The following is an 18,067-nucleotide window of genomic DNA, read 5'->3' as shown; positions in this document are numbered from 1 at the left end:
GGTGAAGCTAATAGTCACGGTGCGATTTTTTTGTATTTTTAATTAAGTCAAGTCTGATTTCACAGGTCACAAATTAAAATTTCAGGAAAATGGTAATTCAGATTCATTAGAATGTTTCAACCTTTGCCACTTATTTCACAGCTGAAATTGTGCTCCAAATCTCAACATAACGCAACAGATATTAAATAACTCTACTTCTCTTATTAGGCTGCGTTTACACAGTAAAGTATTAAATTAATTTATTTTGAATTTTCATTGCTCAAAAACGAAATAGATCAGTAAATTCATTGCACTGATGAAGGCCTGGGTTAACGCACCGAAAGCTTTGCACTTTGCAGCAGTATTAAATACTTACGTGATGTACCTACAAGCTAATTTACTTGTATTCAAATTTGCATGTAATTTATCACTTAGTCGAAGAAATTTTGTTTTCATTATGGTGTTTAACTGAACCTTGTTGTAGCCTTAAAACATCAAGCGCTAATACCAGGTCTCGTAAAATGTTTTCATCATGACCCAGTGGAAAAAATTTAGATAAGATAGAGTTGGAAATTTTAAAAAATGCAACGTGTGTCACTTCTTGCAACCTCAAACGGGGCGCTGCGGGTTTGTATAATGATATATCTACACACGAGCTGGTGGCCTAGTGGTTAAGGCTACGGCCTTACCAGGTTGTACGCGTAGGTTGGAATCTTTCGGTATGATTCAGATTAAAAATGTTTGAAGACTCACAGTTTCTTAGGAAAGACTGTAAATTGAAAGAAATGTGCATCAAAAAAGGACTTGAGAATTGAAAAAAAGATAACGTCAAAAAAATATCTAAAAACATGGTCTCCTAAAAAGACTGGGAAAAAAATTTAGATAAAGAAAATTTTAGATAAATTTAGATAAAGTCTTAATAATTTTTTTTGGCGGAGATAAATGAAATTTATTTGTTTTGGGCTACTGTGTGCCGATAGATATTCAATATACCCTTAAGAGGTGAAAGATGAGCCGAGGAGGTCTGTTAATACTTTTTCACACACACACGCACACACATGCACTGTTTGCTTACTCCTTAATTAATTTGTTTTCTATAGAAAATGAATATTGAATCAAAGTTTACATTTCGAAGTGTTCTATTTGACACACACGCTAACTGCTTACTCCTTAATTTGTTTTGAACTTTATCTAAATAAGACTATAATACAAGAGTATAGACTATAGTTGTTTATGGAGCCTGGCACCTTTTGAACATTTCAATAATAGTCGAACATAAATAGACCTCCTCGGCTTTGTCGCAGTAGATTTTACAGAAAAGGATTCTCGCTGGCAATTTCAACCCTACTTATCGGCAGTGCTCGAAATAAAAATACGCTTCTTATGGCTATTCGGCTTTATAGTTTACTACATATATACTTTATTACTGTAATGTAATCTAGTAGATGTTAACCATTACTTGCGGGAACCACTGAGTATTTTAATAAAATACACAACAATAGTAACTCCGAATAAAGTAAGCATTTTCATTCAACGTCTCGACTTTATTTAGTCATCATCATCCTGATGAAAATGCTTACTTCTTCGGAGTTACTATTGTTGTGTATTTAACCATTACCTAATACTAATATTAACTGATTATATTGTTCGAGACTTAATTGCACAATTACCGGAAATCATTAGTGCACATGCAAAACTAAAATCTATTCAGTGCTTTTATACAAATATCACATGTCAAGCAAGCAGAACACACGCCGTCAGTCAGCAGACAACTGTGTTTTGGAGCGTTATAGTATAAAGAAAATGTGTTTCGCCAGTGGTATGGCAACAAAAGTCACTGACTTGATATTTTTTAAAGATGAAACACTGCTTTTGGTTTTCACCCTTTTTCTGATCATCTTGATTTCACGGATAGGCTATTTTATCGTAAACCGAGTAATAAATCCATCAAAAGGTCGACAACAAAGAAAGAATGAAAGAAAAATGGATTTTTTCGAATCGGTTTTGGACGAATTTCATGCACAAGGTGGTGCGAACATGTGTTTTGGCCTAAAGTTAAGGTCGAAGTCGTCGCTGTCCTCTGACCATATGTACGAAGCACTAAAATTCGTGTCCCGAAAGCATCCATTGTTTCGGTTTGTGATAGCCCAAAAACGTAATGATGATAATGAGAACGTGAAATATATACGTATTGTAACGGACAAAAATATGGTGACTTTAAACGAGTCGTGTCTTAAGGATTGGGTATCTGTCTGGCAGAAAGAAGTGCAAACAAAGTTTGATTGCGAGAGTGGTCCGTTGTGGAAAGCAACAGCTTTGAAGGAAAGGTATGATGCCACCCAACAAGAGTATCACAATACTCTTTTGTTTACGTTTTATCATGGGACCGTCGATGGCATGTCTCTTTTAACACTAGCACAGGAATTCGTACAATGCTTGGAGAAACTTTCGAAAGGAGTATTAGGTCCTCAAGATGATCAGAAGACGGGCATTATGCCAGGAGTTATGACTTTACTGGCGTCGAGGCAATTTTCACACTATAGAGTGTTGCAGTGGTTATTGCCAGAGTATTTATTGCTTCGTTTGGTGATGTTTGCGATGCGTATCAACCTTGGATTTGCTGCCAGGAATCCAGTTCTTTCACAACATTCAGAAGAGATTAACTTTGATAAGATTGAAACTGGCAGGAAAGATATGATTAAAATTATCCCCCGCGAGTTAAGTCTCGTTGATACGCAGAAATTAATAACATTATCTCGGCGGAATTTTTGCACAGTGTATGGAGCAATACTAGCGTGTTGTCATCTTGCTGTTGCGAAACTTGTTTCAAACAAACAAAAGGACAGCGTAAAGTTCCAATGGTATTGTCCAGTGAATGTTAGAGATCAATGTGAACCGAAGGTGCAAAAAGATGATTTAGGATTTTATACGACAATAATGATGGAAAATGCCAATGTGCCGAATATAAGCTTAGCAAACCTTACAGAGTTTTGGAAGTTTGCGAAAGAATGCACCCTGGTGGTTCACGAAGGAATCAGAAAAGGCCGACATCTTATGTCGCTGTATCTTTTACCAATTTCGGATCTGATTGATCCCAACGAGTTTGTTTCGGAATTTCTTCTCCACTCGAAGATGAGACGACCAGGTTTGATGTCACCTGTGCATTCCCTGACTAACCTAGGAAAGATTGACTGGACGAAGGAAAAGGACAATACATACGAGATCGAGAGTGCTTTCGGCGGTTCTGGAGCGTATCAAAATGGGGCTACGTTTACAAATCATATGGCGACGTTTAATGGTGTATTCACTTGGTCTACTTCGTATGTGACCTCAAGTGTGACTGAAGAAACGGCAGAAAAATATGTTAATCTGGTTTTTGAAATCCTACTTAATGTTCTTTCATCAAGTGATGAGAACTGATCGGGACGAGATATAGATCTCAAACGGTTAAATCTGTTAAATAGCTTAATATTGTAATATCCAAACGCAGGATCTTAGCGTGCGGCAAAAAAACTTGGTAGAAAAATGGTAATTTGTGTGTAACACTGACCGATTCATGCACGCATGTACTGGCGGATAAAAATCGAATATATCAAATGTATAAATAAAAGGCCTCAATTTTACAGTTTCTTTTTTTGTATCCTGCTTTCTTTACCGCATATTTGCATGAATGCAGGGAATTCTCGAGCGCACGGCAACTATTCAACAATCAACATGAACATCCGGTGAAAATAACACGCGTGAAAATACGCAGTTAAAACGTCGTGTGCAGGCTCTGGAAACTTGCTTTCATCGTCAGTCAAGTTACGTTCAGCCTCAGCTCGGCAAGTAATTGATCTTCCGTGCGACAGGCCGTAAGCACTACCAGACCAGTGGCCGATTTAGTGTCAATAAAAAAACATAACAGCCCACATTTGGATACATTAACACAAAGCCCTTAAAATGAACCCATTGACACATTAGCGTCATTATTCAGTAATTCATTTTGATTAATTCCGGAACGCTATATTGGGCTTAAATATAATGCAAAAATGCAACTTCCCAACATAGTCCAAGCGCATGGCGAATTCAGTCCCTTGTCCCCACATTTTGGGTGCTTGATGTGCGCTTTTTTGTGCAATATCTATATATTTACTATAATACGGTTTATTAAACATGAATTATTTTGAAGAGTTATAGTAGCGTGATGAAAAATGTTTTGACCTAACTTTTTCTGGCTTGTCATTATCGATTGATGAGGGGCCATCACCTATTTTGATTGAATCTGTCACTAATTTCACTGATCAGCCGTTCATTCACGCATCTACATACTTCTGAGGTCTGAACCCGGCCTGCAATTCATTATTTTATACAAATAGCCAGACGAATATCGGCGATTTTTTCTTTCTGAACGATTGCCTTGGCACTCGCTGACACTGAACTATCTGTAAAAGTTACTTTTGGTACTGTTTCGTTGCTTGTATTTTGACTCACCTCGGTATGTAAACATGAATATATTAATTTACACCTCTCCCTCCAAGCAATCTACAGGTCAACAAAATTGGCCTAATACTGATAGGGCGTGTTTTTCTCCAGGGGCTTGGCACACGAGTTAGGATCGGGATATGATATTTACCGACTTTCATAGAGAAGTTATACTGCAGTGCCCAGTTATCAATATAAATTATTAGGTTTTAATGCCATAATATGATATAAATAAAATGGCTATATGTAGGATTGTTGTGAGCCATAGACGAGGGTGATTTCACCAGGCACCGCCACCCTGGATGATGACGAGCGGAAATCCCCTATAGTTGTTTGGAAATAGTCTGAGGATGACCAACCCTAATTAAACTAAATATTCATAAAAATTTACTCGAGTTTGCTGCTGTTTCCAGCTGAGTAATAAACAGCCAGGAGGTATTTGTCCCCTTTCTTGTTTCTAACACTCTAAAGAGCGCGAAATTCAATCTTCGATATGCAATTGAATGAATTAACTGGAGATACACATTTTTGTACAAAAACGATAGAATGAAAGAAGTACAGAAGTTATACACGAAATGGAGGAATAGCTCGGTTTCATCTGCCGTCTTCTGTTTGCATGGCTAATTTTCGTTCTAAGATTAGCTGTACTTTTTCGGCTAATACCAGGCGCGGGTAGAGAGTCCAGACTGATATGATCATGCGATTGGCGCGAAATATCCAGCAACGAGCCAAAATATTCGTTTGGTGGCCAGGACTTAGTGCACAAATTAAAAGTATGGTTGAAAATTTTACACCTTTCAGCAAGTACAGACAACAGCATGCAGAACCATTGATCCTAACGCCACTCCCTGCAAGACCATGGCAACTGATCGGAACAGACTTGTTTATCCTAGAAAAGGTGACCTACCTACTAGTGGTAGATTATTATTCTCGATATGTTGAACCTGTGGCACTAACCAAAGATACAAGTTCAACGAAGATATACAAGCTTTAAAAACTATCTTCGTCAGGCACGGTATTCCGGAGTATCCGGACGAAGTACGTTCCAACAATACCACAGTGACGAGTTCGCCCAGTTTGCAAAAGAATGGGGATAGTACCAGTAGTTCTCGCTATCGTCAAGCGAATGGAGAGTAGAACGGGCAGTAAGGACAGTGAAAAATATCTTAAAGAAGGAAAAAGATCCCGCAAAAGCAATGTTAGCATATAGATCAACACCATTAGCAAGCGGATGATCAACACCATTAGCAAGGGAAAGTATATCTTGCAAGATTCGCACTGACATATCGAATGATCAAGCATTACAAGAATGCAATTTAAAGACGCTGCAAGAGCGCAGGGATTATATGTGTATTGACCTTATTAAGAATATGTCACTACAATCCCATAAGCTTCATGTATTGCTCCCTAAAAAATGTTCGGAGGTGAGAGGCAAGGAAACTAGAACAAACCCAAAGAAACTCTACAATTTCTCATATAAAACTGAAAGATTCAGTCGTAGTCGACTAGTAAACGTAATTAATAGATATGATAGTAGTTTAAATTTGTAAACATTATGAACTCATTTTGTACTTTCTTAATTCGAAGAAGTATATAAATCAACTAATTCAGGTTTATTATTATTTCGATGATCACTCGATAGTATATATGTATATCTTAACTGTTATAAAGTTTTATTAGTATAATGTTTCACACTCCAGGCATATTTTTTAACATTAATACATAATTCTTAAAAGTGTAAACGCATCAATAATTTACCGTAACTGCTATTAATATGTGTAACAAAGACCATTTACCATTTATCATTCGCCAACAGAACTTCTCATGGGGAGAAAGATAAAATCAACAATATGAAATAATGGTATAGCAGCTCACACCGCAACTACCAAACCAGGAACTTTTTAAAGCAAAGGAAGAAGAACATAGATTGAAAGTTGAAACAAAAGAAGAATTTTGATAATCGCCATAGTGCTCAAACAATAAAGCCTTTGACATCAGGAACAACAGTTTATGCAACAGACATGGACTGTACAGGAAGTCAGGAACAGTAATCAGAACATCCAACAAACCAAGATCATATCTGGTTGATACTCCTACAACGGTCATAAGAAGGAACAGCTAGAGCACAACTGCGCAGTATTCCAAATGACACCATAGTTCAGCACGCTGACAAGAAACAAGAGAAACAGGAAACTCGCCTTCGTCAACGAATGGGAACAACAGACCGAAAATAATAAAAACATTATCTTTAAAAGCTAGAGAGTACTTTGGAGTTTGGACTGTAATAATTAAGTACCATATGGCATATAAGCTATAAAGACATAACAATACAGTCGCTGATATTATATTGACATCGCGAAAAAAAGGGAGATGTAGTGTGACTTAGTAAATATTAACCATTACTCAGCACTAATATTAACTGATTATTGTTCGAGACATAATTGCACAATCACCGGAAATCATTAGTGCACATGAATTACTAAAATCTTTCCCGAGTTTTTTGAGTAACTTGATTACCTGAGCTTATAAATTGCGCGTAAATGCCAAATTTAGTATAACAAGCAGCAGCTATTTTGACCGAAGCTTCTGGTAATGATTTTCAAACGCGAATTTGAAAATTTTGTTGTTGTTTTTTTGGTCTTTCTGCTTAGCAGGAAGCGCTATTCAGTGCTTTTATACAACTATCACATGTCAGGAGGCCATGCAGAGCAGACGCAGTTAGTCAGCGGACAACTGTGTTTAGGAGCATCATAGCCTATAAAGAAAATGTGTTTCGCCAGTGGTATGGCAACAAAAGTCACTGACTTTAAAGATGAAACACTGCTTTTGGTTTTCACCCTTTTTCTGATCATCTTGATATCACGGATAGGCTATTTTATCGTAAACCGACTAATAAACTCATCAAAAGGTCAACAACAAAGAAAGAATGAAAGAAAAATGGATTTTTTCGAGTCGGTTTTGGACGAATTTCATGCACAAGGTGGTGCGAACATGTGTTTTGGCCTAAAGTTGAGGTCGAAGTCGTCGCTGTCCTTTGACCATGTGTACGAAGCACTAAAATTCGTGTCCCGAAAGCATCCATTGTTTCGGTTTGTGATAGCGCAAAAACGTAATGATGATAATGAGAACGTGAAATATATACGTATTGTAACGGACAAAAATATGGTGACTTTAAACGAGTCGTGTCTTAAGGATTGGGTATCTGTCTGGCAGAAAGAAGTGCAAACAAAGTTTGATTGCGAGAGTGGTCCGTTGTGGAAAGCAACAGCTTTGAAGGAAAGGTATGATGCCACCCAACAAGAGTATCACAATACTCTTTTGTTTACGTTTTATCATGGGACCGTCGATGGCATGTCTCTTTTAACACTAGCACAGGAATTCGTACAATGCTTGGAGAAACTTTCGAAAGGAGTATTAGGTCCTCAAGATGATCAGAAGACGGGCATTATGCCAGGAGTTATGACTTTACTGGCGTCGAGGCAATTTTCACACTATAGGGTGTTGCAGTGGTTATTGCCAGAGTATTTATTGCTTCGTTTGGTGATGTTTGCGATGCGTATCAACCTTGGATTTGCTGCCAGGAATCCAGTTCTTTCACAACATTCAGAAGAGATTAACTTTGATAAGATTGAAACTGGCAGGAAAGATATGATTAAAATTATCCCCCGCGAGTTAAGTCTCGTTGATACGCAGAAATTAATAACATTATCTCGGCGGAATTTTTGCACAGTGTATGGAGCAATACTAGCGTGTTGTCATCTTGCTGTTGCGAAACTTGTTCCAAACAAACAAAAGAACAGCGTAAAGTTCCAATGGTATTGTCCAGTGAATGTTAGAGATCAATGTGAACCGAAGGTGCAAAAAGATGATTTAGGATTTTATACGACAATAATGATGGAAAATGCCAATGTGCCGAATATAAGCTTAGCAAACCTTACAGAGTTTTGGAAGTTTGCGAAAGAATGCACCCTGGTGGTTCACGAAGGAATCAGAAAAGGCCGACATCTTATGTCGCTGTATCTTTTACCAATTTCGGATCTGATTGATCCCAACGAGTTTGTTTCGGAATTTCTTCTCCACTCGAAGATGAGACGGCCAGGTTTGATGTCACCTGTGCATTCCCTGACTAACCTAGGAAAGATTGACTGGGCGAAGGAAAAGGACGATACATACGAGATCGAGAGTGCTTTCGGTGGTTCTGGAGCGTATGAAAATGGGGCCACGTTTACAAATCATATGGCGACGTTTAATGGTGTATTCACTTGGTCTACTTCGTATGTGACCTCAAGTGTGACTGAAGAAACGGCAGAAAAATATGTTAATCTTGTTTTTGAAATCCTACTTAATGTTCTTTCATCAAGTGATGAAAACTGATCGAGACGAGATATAGGTCTCGAAGGGTTTAATCAGTCTGTTAAATAGCTTAATATTGTAATATCCAAAGGCAGGATCTTAGCGTGGCAAAAAAACTTGGTAGAAAAATGGTAATTTGTGTGTAACATTGACCGATTGACGCATGCATGTATTGGTGAATAAAAATCGAATATATCAAATGTATAAATAAAAGGCCTCAATCTTACAGTTTCTTTTTTTGTATCCTGCTTTCTTTACCGCATATTTGCATGAATGCAAGGGATTCTCGAGCGCACGGCAACTATTCAACAATTAACATGAACATCCGGTGAAAATAACATGCGTGAAAATACGCGATTAAAACGTCGTGTGCACTGCAGGCTCTGGAAATTTGCTTTCATCGTCAGTCAAGTGACGCTCAGCCTCAGCTCGGCAAGTAATTGCTCTTCCGTGCGACAGGCCCCAAGCTCTACCAGTTGCGGATTTAGTGTCAATAAAAAAAAACATGACAGGCAACATTTGGATACATTAACATTGTATAAAGCCCTTAAGTTAAGATTAATCTATTGGTAAATACATTAGCGTCATTATTCAGTAATTCATTTTGATTCTGGATCGCCATATTGGGATTAAATATAATGCAAAAATGCAACTTCCCAACATAGTCTAAGCGCATGTCGAATTCAGCATCTAGTCCCCACATTTTGGGTGCTTGATGTGCGCGTTTTTTATGCAATGTCTATAAAGAATATATATATTTACTGTAATACGGTTTATTAAACATTGAATTATTATGAAGAGTTAGAGTAGTCAGTAGCGTGATGAAAAATGTTTTGACCTAACTTTGTCTGGCTTGTCATTATCAATAGCTAATCCATTTGAATTTGTCACTGATTTCACTGATCATCTGTTCCTTCACGCATCTCCATACTTCTGAGGTCTGAACTCGGCCTGCACTTCATACAAACATTTTATACAAATAGCCAGACAAATATCGGCGATTTTTATTAGGATTTAATGCCATAATATGATATAAATAAGATGGCTATATGTAGGGTTGTTGTGAGCAATGGACCTGGGTGCTTTCACCAGGCACCACCACCCTGGATGATGAAGAGCGGAAATCCCCTATAGTTGTTTGGAAATAGTCTGAGGATGACCAACCTTAATTAAACTAAATATTCATAAAAATTCACTCGAGTTTGCTGCTGTTTCCAGCTGAGTAATAATCAGCCAGGAGGCATTTGTCCGCTTTCTTTTTTCTAACAGTCTAAAGAGCGCGAAATTCAATTTTCGATAGGCAATTGAATAAATTAACTGGAAATGTTTGCATGGCTAATTTTCGTTCTAGATTAGCTGTATTTTGGCTATACCAGGCGCGGGTCCAGAGTCCAGACTGATGCGACTGGCGCGAATGCATCAGTCAAAACATCAAAATTAAATGATGAAATCGGAAAAAATAAGACTAGTCTACGGAAAGGCCTTGAGTAAAACACGTTATCTCCGAGCCGGTGCGGAGCACCGTGCCAGGGTACTAATCCCGCTCGGATATTTGCGCCCACGTACGGCCCCACGATGTGCAAATGCGAAATCAAAGTCGTCCGCCATTGTGCAACAGACCTCACGCCATGGGCGGTCTTCTACGTTATGCGCATGCGCCAGTGTGAACTACTACACAAAGATTACTAAGCTCGTGATTGGTTGAGACAAAAAATTGTATTTATACAACTGTCATCTCGCAAACTTTTGATGAAATTTATATATTTATATTTTCATAACTATGGAATATATATATATATATATATATATATATATCCTTTAATTACTTTATAGGGAAACTCGGATGTGGTCAGGACTTTTTAGGGTCTAACAAAAAAAAAAAGCAAGACCAAGACACGGCTCGTGCTTTTTAACGCTTTCCGAAAGTCTCGCAATATCCCGCGCGTGCAGTATCATGCTATCCTGCACCGAAAACCATGCATTTGGTGTTCCTTTAATAAAAAACAGTGAAAGTCGATTATAGCGGAATGTTTTATATTCGACCTTGGTAAGGTTGAGTATATCCGATTAAGGTATATTCGACATTGGTAAGATTGCATATGCCAAAATATGGACCCCTATATAGTGGTGCTCAGTATATGGTTCAAAATATGCTGGAATGTGCTTAACATAATTATTACTAATGATATCTAAATAATGCAAATGTTGCTGTACGTGTGTTGGTACATCTCATAGGCAGAGAAATACACATATTAACTGGCTACTTCGATAAATCCCGCTCCTTTAAAACTCTTCTTAATATTTTCCCACTCGCTGATTTTGGGATCTCGTCAATATATTCTATGCCACCACGAAGCTTTTTGTATGGAGCGAGGTTCTTCTCCATATGACCGTATACTTCTTCTTCGCTTACATCTTTTGCGACAACGAAAGCTTTTGGAAGTTCGCCGCATTTTTCATCAGGGATACCGATAACGGCGGCATCTTGGATTTTTGGATGGGCAATTAACGTCGCTTCGAGCTCCCCTGGTGCAACCTTTGAAATTTTTTGAAATATATGCGATGAATTTCATGCTGAACGAACGATGTGTACATAATAATGTTTTCAATAATCTTAGCAAACAGTGGCCGAGTAGTATGAAAAACAAACTTGAATCGTTCTTAAGGGTGCTGTATATAGTTCCTCTTAAAATGTTCCCCTAAAAACGTTTATAACTGTGAAAGCGGTAGGAATTTGTTTGATCAAAAAGCTCCCACTCGGACCCACCGCCTCGAAAACTGTCATAATTAAAGGCAAGAAAACCTCCCATTTGACATTTGCTTATAGTCATGCTCCCTCTTTGAAATAATTATATCTGGAATGCTACTTTTAATATCGAAGAAGAAAGAATAGCGTGATATTAATTTATTCTGTAACATGCATACCTGGTAACCTTTGTATTTGATTAGTTCTTTATAACGATCAACGATATAGAAAAACTCATCAGAATCATAGTATCCGATATCACCAGAACGGAACCAGCCATCAGAGTCGATGGCTTCGCTTGTTGCTTCAGGATTGTTGTAGTATCCTAGATCGTTTATCAACAGATTGCATATAGCGACCACATCTTGCTATAATGGCTTGTATTGGGGCAAGACAAGCAATGCAGTCAGATGCATACCATCCGGAATCATACAGGCAGCTAATAGCGGAATTTTGCAAACACGACGTAACGCCTATTGGCAGACGCCGTGAAAATGGCGTAGTCACAACCACAGATGGACATATCACACAATTTTTATGACGTCTTACATATATTCACTACGATTACTGAGCCCATGCAAGCCTTTATATTCTGCACTGTTTATATTTTGCAACTCCCACTTAAAAAAAAAACAAACACTCGCCTTTCATTACTTGGGGACCTCGGATGCAGATTTCACCTTTCTTATTTGCGCCCACTGCTTCTCCAGTGTATAAATCGGTCACCTGAGTAATGCATACTATATATCGTCATCTTGCATACAATTTATGAAAATCTTATAGTACTATATACACAAAGTGCAACAGGAAGGTGAATAAGCTCCTCTTTCTATATATATGGTTATCAAGATATGCATGTGTACATAAAATGACTTATTTATATTGTAAAACATGGCTCAATGTATGGAGGGCAATCCTTTATATACCCGGCCCTGTTGAATTGATATTGATATCGACAACTATGTTTTAAAAAACTATTATTGAATATCTTAGAGATCAATACCTAAAAAAAATTGATCAATATATGTTTGAACACTTTTCGAAATAACCAAAAAGCTGAAGCACGACAATATATATCTTACAATACCTTAACTTCAGTACTGGGGACAACGACTCCAGAAGATCCTCCTCGCCAAGCTTTTGTTGAGGAAATGGTTACGACAGGACTGGTCTCTGTCAGGCCGTAACCTGATCAATAGAATATAATGATGGATTTTATAGTTAATTCAAATATTAAAAGCATTTTGTTCCTATGTATACCGCCTATAACGGTGTTCCGAATTGAAAGTCAGTCTTAGGCATGCAGGAACGAAGCACAATATCGTTTCACATCACCCCTCTTCAAAAAGTTGATGAAGTGTCACGGTTTTGCGAACCGTTTTGGGGCTGAGAAGAAAGTCTAATAGAAATTCTTCTATCAAGTCGCCGAGTCTTTTATCCTCCATCGTATAAAAAGGGTAGCTATATTGGCATTCTCACGCTTTCATGTCGCGCAACATGGAATCATGAATCCAAGATATGCATGCATGCTAACAAAATTAACAGTGATTATATATATGTACGAATGTAACAATGTGACATGGAACATATTCTATATAAATATAATTTTGTCAATGTTTCCTTTTTACCAATATTAAAGTTTTATAAATAATAGTCTTTACCTTGGTTTATTCGAATTCTCCTTCTTTCGTGACGCTCATGGAAAATATTTTCAACGTCCTCTGAGAGAGGTGCGCCTCCGCACGTAATATAATTTAAAGACGATATATCGTAACTGTCAACAATAGGGTCTTTGGCGAAAAATAAAACCAGAGAAGGAACTGTAGCCAGTTTCGTAATCTAAAGAAGACAGTAAAAAAGTTAAGTAAGAAATCTCTATAGAAAGTAGAAAAAATTGAGCAACCCCGAGCACAGTTTTTTGCGTCCGGACCTCGCAGCCGGTAACTAACATATAATTATATTTCTTTTTTACCTATGTAGCTAGGAAGTTTTAACTAGGAAGCAATCTGATTATCTGAGAAATCATTATATTATATATATCAACATGAAATCTTAAATACAAATTTGCTTTATATTTCTAAGGGTGATTGCCGCCTCGTTGAGTGGCCATTCACATTCATACTCCACTCCCACTCACACGTCGTTTCCAATTGAGTGCACTCTCATGCACTGCATGGAATCGCACTCAAGTGTCACTGTGAGGGAGCTTTTAGAATACAGGCGATAGACAGTAAAAACGCCTGCTGAATAGCAAAAATGGCACCGCATCTTTATAAACATTGAGAACACTTTTTTCAGTCTCTTAAAATAATCGAGTGTCTAAATAATTAAAATTACACCAAAAAATAAACAAGAGTTATCGTAGAGATGTTTTAGCCTGCTTCGTATAAAAATTTATTACTGAAAAAAGATGAGTGAGAAAAGTTTTTATTATCGCGGTGTTTTCCTCATTAAAACATCTTATTGATTAGGAATTAGTAAGTTCTATTTTCCCGTGATTAAGGAAGTTTCACTGTTTAATTCCATTTCGTCTAAGGAAACATTGAGACTGTCGTAAAAACAGAACTCACTATTCCCCTCTCTTATAAATTCTCATAATGCTTATAAAAATGCACATAAACTCACCTTGAAATTTTGCAGTGTCTCTAGAACCACCTTTGGTTCTGCTTGTGGCAAACTTATTACAGTCGCCCCAGCGTAAAGGGAAGGACCTAAAACAATATTAAATCCCAGCAAGTGGAAAAACGGTGCAAGACCAAATATGTTGTCATCAGAAGTGATATCGTAACACCCTGGCGTGTCAACCAGTTGCTGTATGTTCACAGATAGGTTGAAATGAGTTAACATAACGCCTTTTGGTAAGCCTGTGGTGCCACTAGAATATGGTAATACCGCCACGTCTTCTTTTGGGTCGATCACAACATCGTTTGGAAATGCTTTCCCATCATCTTCAAAAAGCTTAGAGATTGGTCTACAGCCCTCCGCCTCACCAACTACAATCACTTCTTTTAATCCACACTGCTTTGCTGCTTCTTTTGCAGTAGGGGAAAAGGCAGGAACCGTGAAAATATATTGAGCTTTTGTGTCTTTCAACTGGTAGTTCAACTCAGGGACGGTTGCCATACTAGATATTAACGTGCATATACCACCCAGAGATAATACAGACAGATACAAAATAGGATATTCTGCAATATTATGACAAAATAGAGCACACACATCTCCTTTCTTGAAGCCAAGCTTTGTCAACGCTGAGCCCAATTTAATTACCATTTCTTGCAGTTGTGGGTAAGTGTATTGCTTTCCAGTGATTCCATCAATCTGAAGGTAAAGAACACTATTTGTTTGACGTATTGCTCAGCCTATAGCTTCTATCGAGTGTCCTGCATGTACTTATAAGTACGACATAAAATCCGCAAAGAGGTCTATAAATGGGGCGGGAAATGCATGATGATTATTCTGCTCTTCGAAGCATAGCAAAATGATACTGTATTATACATTAAAGTACAAGTATATGTTTTCACATGCCTAACACGTGTCTTAAGAAACTTATTAGGATGTGAAACTATATAACCCTAATTAAGGTGTCACAGTTTTGGACACCTCGCCTTTTCTTGCTAATCATTTCATTAAGCAGGTTTGAGTTGGTGTATTGAGTTTGAGTTTGTTTGAATGTATATGTTATATAAAATATATTAGTCCCGCCCTACAATGGACGGTCTTTCAGAAAACCGTGAACTCAATTTCTTTATCTCGGCTGTGAAACGTGAAGACCAGTAATCTCGCGTCATCATTATACGCAAGCGCAAATGCGCAATGCTATTAAACGTACAGACCACTGAAGTACGGATCGCGCATGTTACTTTTTTGATCGAAGTAGCAAGAAGGAAAAAATAATCATAGTTGGAGAGAGCATACTTGATAAGTGCAAATGCAAAGTTTGGCTACGAAATTTTGTAAAATATGGAAAATATAGCAAATGTGAAGTTGGCATACATTAGTATTACGTGCAGAAATGTGTAACTGAATTAGTTAAAAACTTCCGGCTGTAATACAAAAGTATATACAAAATTCGTCAACTTCGCAAGGCTATATTTTCCGTAGTTTACAACAATTCGGAGCCAAAATTGGCATTTTTACTAATTTTAGTAAACACTTTCAGAAAATTTTCTTTTTATTCCCGAGTTAAGAAATTAGTCTAAAGCGCAAGTCGTCCATTGGTTTTACTAAACGTCCTGCTCCAGATAATAAATCGAGTTCACCGGCAGGATTGTGATAAATAATGCAGCACATACCATTGCTGGTTTGCTGCCGAATGAATCGAATTTATCGAAAAGGAATGCTGGAAAGGATTTATCTTCAACAATATTCTGCAAATCAGGACTCTTGCTTCTAACGATATTCGAATGGATGCTGGATGCACATCTTATTGTTTGATTTCTACTGAAACAAAAAATACACAGCAGTTCATATGCATACAACCGCAGACGGAAAGAGTTTGAAAGACCTTTTAATTTAAAGGAAAATTATAAATCATGATGCAGGAGAATCCGAACTCATCGCCCGTGCCTGCAGAGTTGGCCTTTTTTTCGATAAATATAGCATTTAATAGTTGGTATTAGCTAATAATCAAATATTAATCACGGAGAAATTAATCATTCCCTAATTTTTGTACTTGCATGGTATTAACAATTATAAGTATCATATTATATATCAACAGATGTTAAAGTTTGAATTACCAAAATGTGAGAAATCGATGCCGATACGGCTGCATACCCATGGTATCGCTGCAGCGGGTACTGAAATAATTAGTATTTAGTATTTACCTACACTACAGTCCTTGGTCTAGCCAAGCGCTTGACGTCCTATGATCTCTCCATTACGTCCGCTCCATGCACCCGCGCCGGAATAAAACCTAACGCGAGTTTGGAAGGTGTTGGGGGGTGTATCTTTATAAATATATCACGTTCTATATGACGAACGTATATACATGATTGATGAGTATGCAAAGCCCAATTGATGAGTACGCCCTCCCAATTATCGCAAAGTATAGTTTCGGTGTTATAACTTTCTTGACGCAATGAAATGATCTTCGCTGAACTCGCTAGTGTTAAATGCAATTTACCATTTATATTCGCCTCGACAATTTATTGTGATGATACAGGCCTAACAATACAATCACGAGAGTTCGAATTTCGACTATATATACCTGTGCAGGATCAAACCATTGGCATGACGATAAAATCGCGTTCGATTCTGGATCGTCGGCGCTCTGCAATGCGAAGACCATAACCTTGTTTGTCGCGAAATAAACATGGAAGCCATGATTAATATTTCTGATTTCTTTGATTTACAGCAGTCTATCTATATTGTCAGGAAACATTCGAGACATGCCTTGGTGGAAGAACAAAGTCTTGATGACAACAAGTTTCAAACTTGACTGATATTAAATGGCGTGCATGGCATGGCGTATTAACGAAGCATATTGCTCAAACGCTTTTGGTTTGGTGTAAAATTACAAAATAATTACTGCGTCGCGCATTGCGCGAACGCAGTCTACCGTCGGCGTTTTTTTTTTCGTGTTTTTTACTTTTCGACCCGGTCTTCCTGGCCGCGCAGGCCAACTAAGATACTCGTATTTTGAACTCTCCTGATTTCGTATCAAAATATTTTCGTGCTAAACACACTTCAAATAGGAATCTTTATGGTATGATGGTAATAAGCCAATGACAGTAATTTGGAGTCCATCGAAATAATTTTCATTTTTCAGTAAATTTGTCAGTTTTATAATTTATTGGAACCAGTCAACCTAAGGACAATTATATCCATGGTGTAAAACCTTACTATGTCATGACAGAGTATTGTGTTACGGTATGACACTCCTTTAATGAGAATATATCAAATATTAATTATTAACGTAAGAAAGAAACGTCAATTCTAATGGATATGATACCTTATATATTCACCGACAGAAGTTTTTTCAAGAGTATTTTTTAAGAACTGGGATAAGGTTATGACTCTATTGCTAAACAAATTTGTCAGTTTTTCTTATTATATTTTGTGAGCATTTAAAGTAAGACGGACATCTTCAACCCAGATCGTCTTGGTCCATATCTACCGTTTGTTTAGCATGTTGGCTATAGAGTATGGAATCGTGAAGGAAAGACAGCTCTGCTTCCTCGTCTGCTTCCTCCTCAATTTCAGAAGTTCCTTATACAGGTTTATTGCAGTAGTTGCAGTACTGATTTGTAAGAAAAGATTAAATTGATTAGTTGGAAACTACTTTATCTGTCAACTAGACTAAACAGTATGGACTTTTCGATATGCACAAGACAAAGAAAGAGACTGAAAAAATCTTAATTATGAACATTGTGTCAACGGACATCATCAATAAGTCGTTAACAATATATGTATTGAACTCCCCTCATACCAGTTAGAAAACAACGCAATTAATGTTGTTATCTTTTCCGTGTATTTAATAATCAATAATGCAAAATTCTATAGTATTGGAAATACTATAATGCAGTT

General features: G+C 37.4%; 2 protein-coding genes across 2 annotated transcripts; one reads left to right on the top strand and one right to left on the bottom strand.

Moving 5' to 3' along the window:
- Positions 1–7,028: 7,028 nt before the first annotated feature.
- Positions 7,029–9,004, top strand: LOC114523507. Its single transcript, XM_028544457.1, has one exon. It carries the CDS (start codon positions 7,210–7,212, stop codon positions 8,815–8,817), a length of 1,608 nt encoding a protein of 535 aa, XP_028400258.1. The 5' UTR covers positions 7,029–7,209; the 3' UTR covers positions 8,818–9,004.
- A 1,623-nt stretch (positions 9,005–10,627) lies between these two features.
- LOC114523302 (4-coumarate--CoA ligase-like) lies at positions 10,628–16,829 on the bottom strand. The gene is made up of 8 exons (XM_028544180.1): positions 16,765–16,829; positions 15,835–15,982; positions 14,168–14,860; positions 13,204–13,381; positions 12,630–12,730; positions 12,187–12,268; positions 11,722–11,867; positions 10,628–11,332 (listed from the first exon to the last, which is right to left on the bottom strand). The coding sequence occupies exons 1-8, from the start codon at positions 16,827–16,829 to the stop codon at positions 11,057–11,059; spliced, it is 1,689 nt and encodes a 562-aa protein (XP_028399981.1). The 3' UTR covers positions 10,628–11,056.
- Between the last annotated feature and the right edge of the window lie 1,238 nt (positions 16,830–18,067).

This window comes from Dendronephthya gigantea, unplaced genomic scaffold, assembly GCF_004324835.1.
Source record: "Dendronephthya gigantea isolate DGI-Jeju-01 unplaced genomic scaffold, DenGig_1.0 000027F, whole genome shotgun sequence".
Classification (NCBI taxonomy): domain Eukaryota; kingdom Metazoa; phylum Cnidaria; class Anthozoa; order Malacalcyonacea; family Nephtheidae; genus Dendronephthya; species Dendronephthya gigantea.
This window is presented reverse-complemented; position numbering and strand designations above follow the sequence as displayed.

What these genes read in the sequence shown, in the direction of transcription:
- LOC114523507 (XM_028544457.1), top strand. Translation starts at nt 7,210, where the DNA reads ATGTGTTTCGCCAGTGGTATGGCAACAAAAGTCACTGACTTTAAAGAT.
- LOC114523302 (XM_028544180.1), bottom strand. Translation starts at nt 16,829, where the DNA reads ATGGTCTTCGCATTGCAGAGCGCCGACGATCCAGAATCGAACGCGATT. An exon ending in AGGTCCCCAAGTAATGAAAG is followed by an intron (nt 11,868 to 12,186) that starts GCGAGTGTTTGT and finishes TAAACGATCTAG; the next exon opens with GATACTACAACAATCCTGAA. An exon ending in TCAAATACAAAGGTTACCAG is followed by an intron (nt 11,333 to 11,721) that starts GTATGCATGTTA and finishes AAAATTTCAAAG; the next exon opens with GTTGCACCAGGGGAGCTCGA.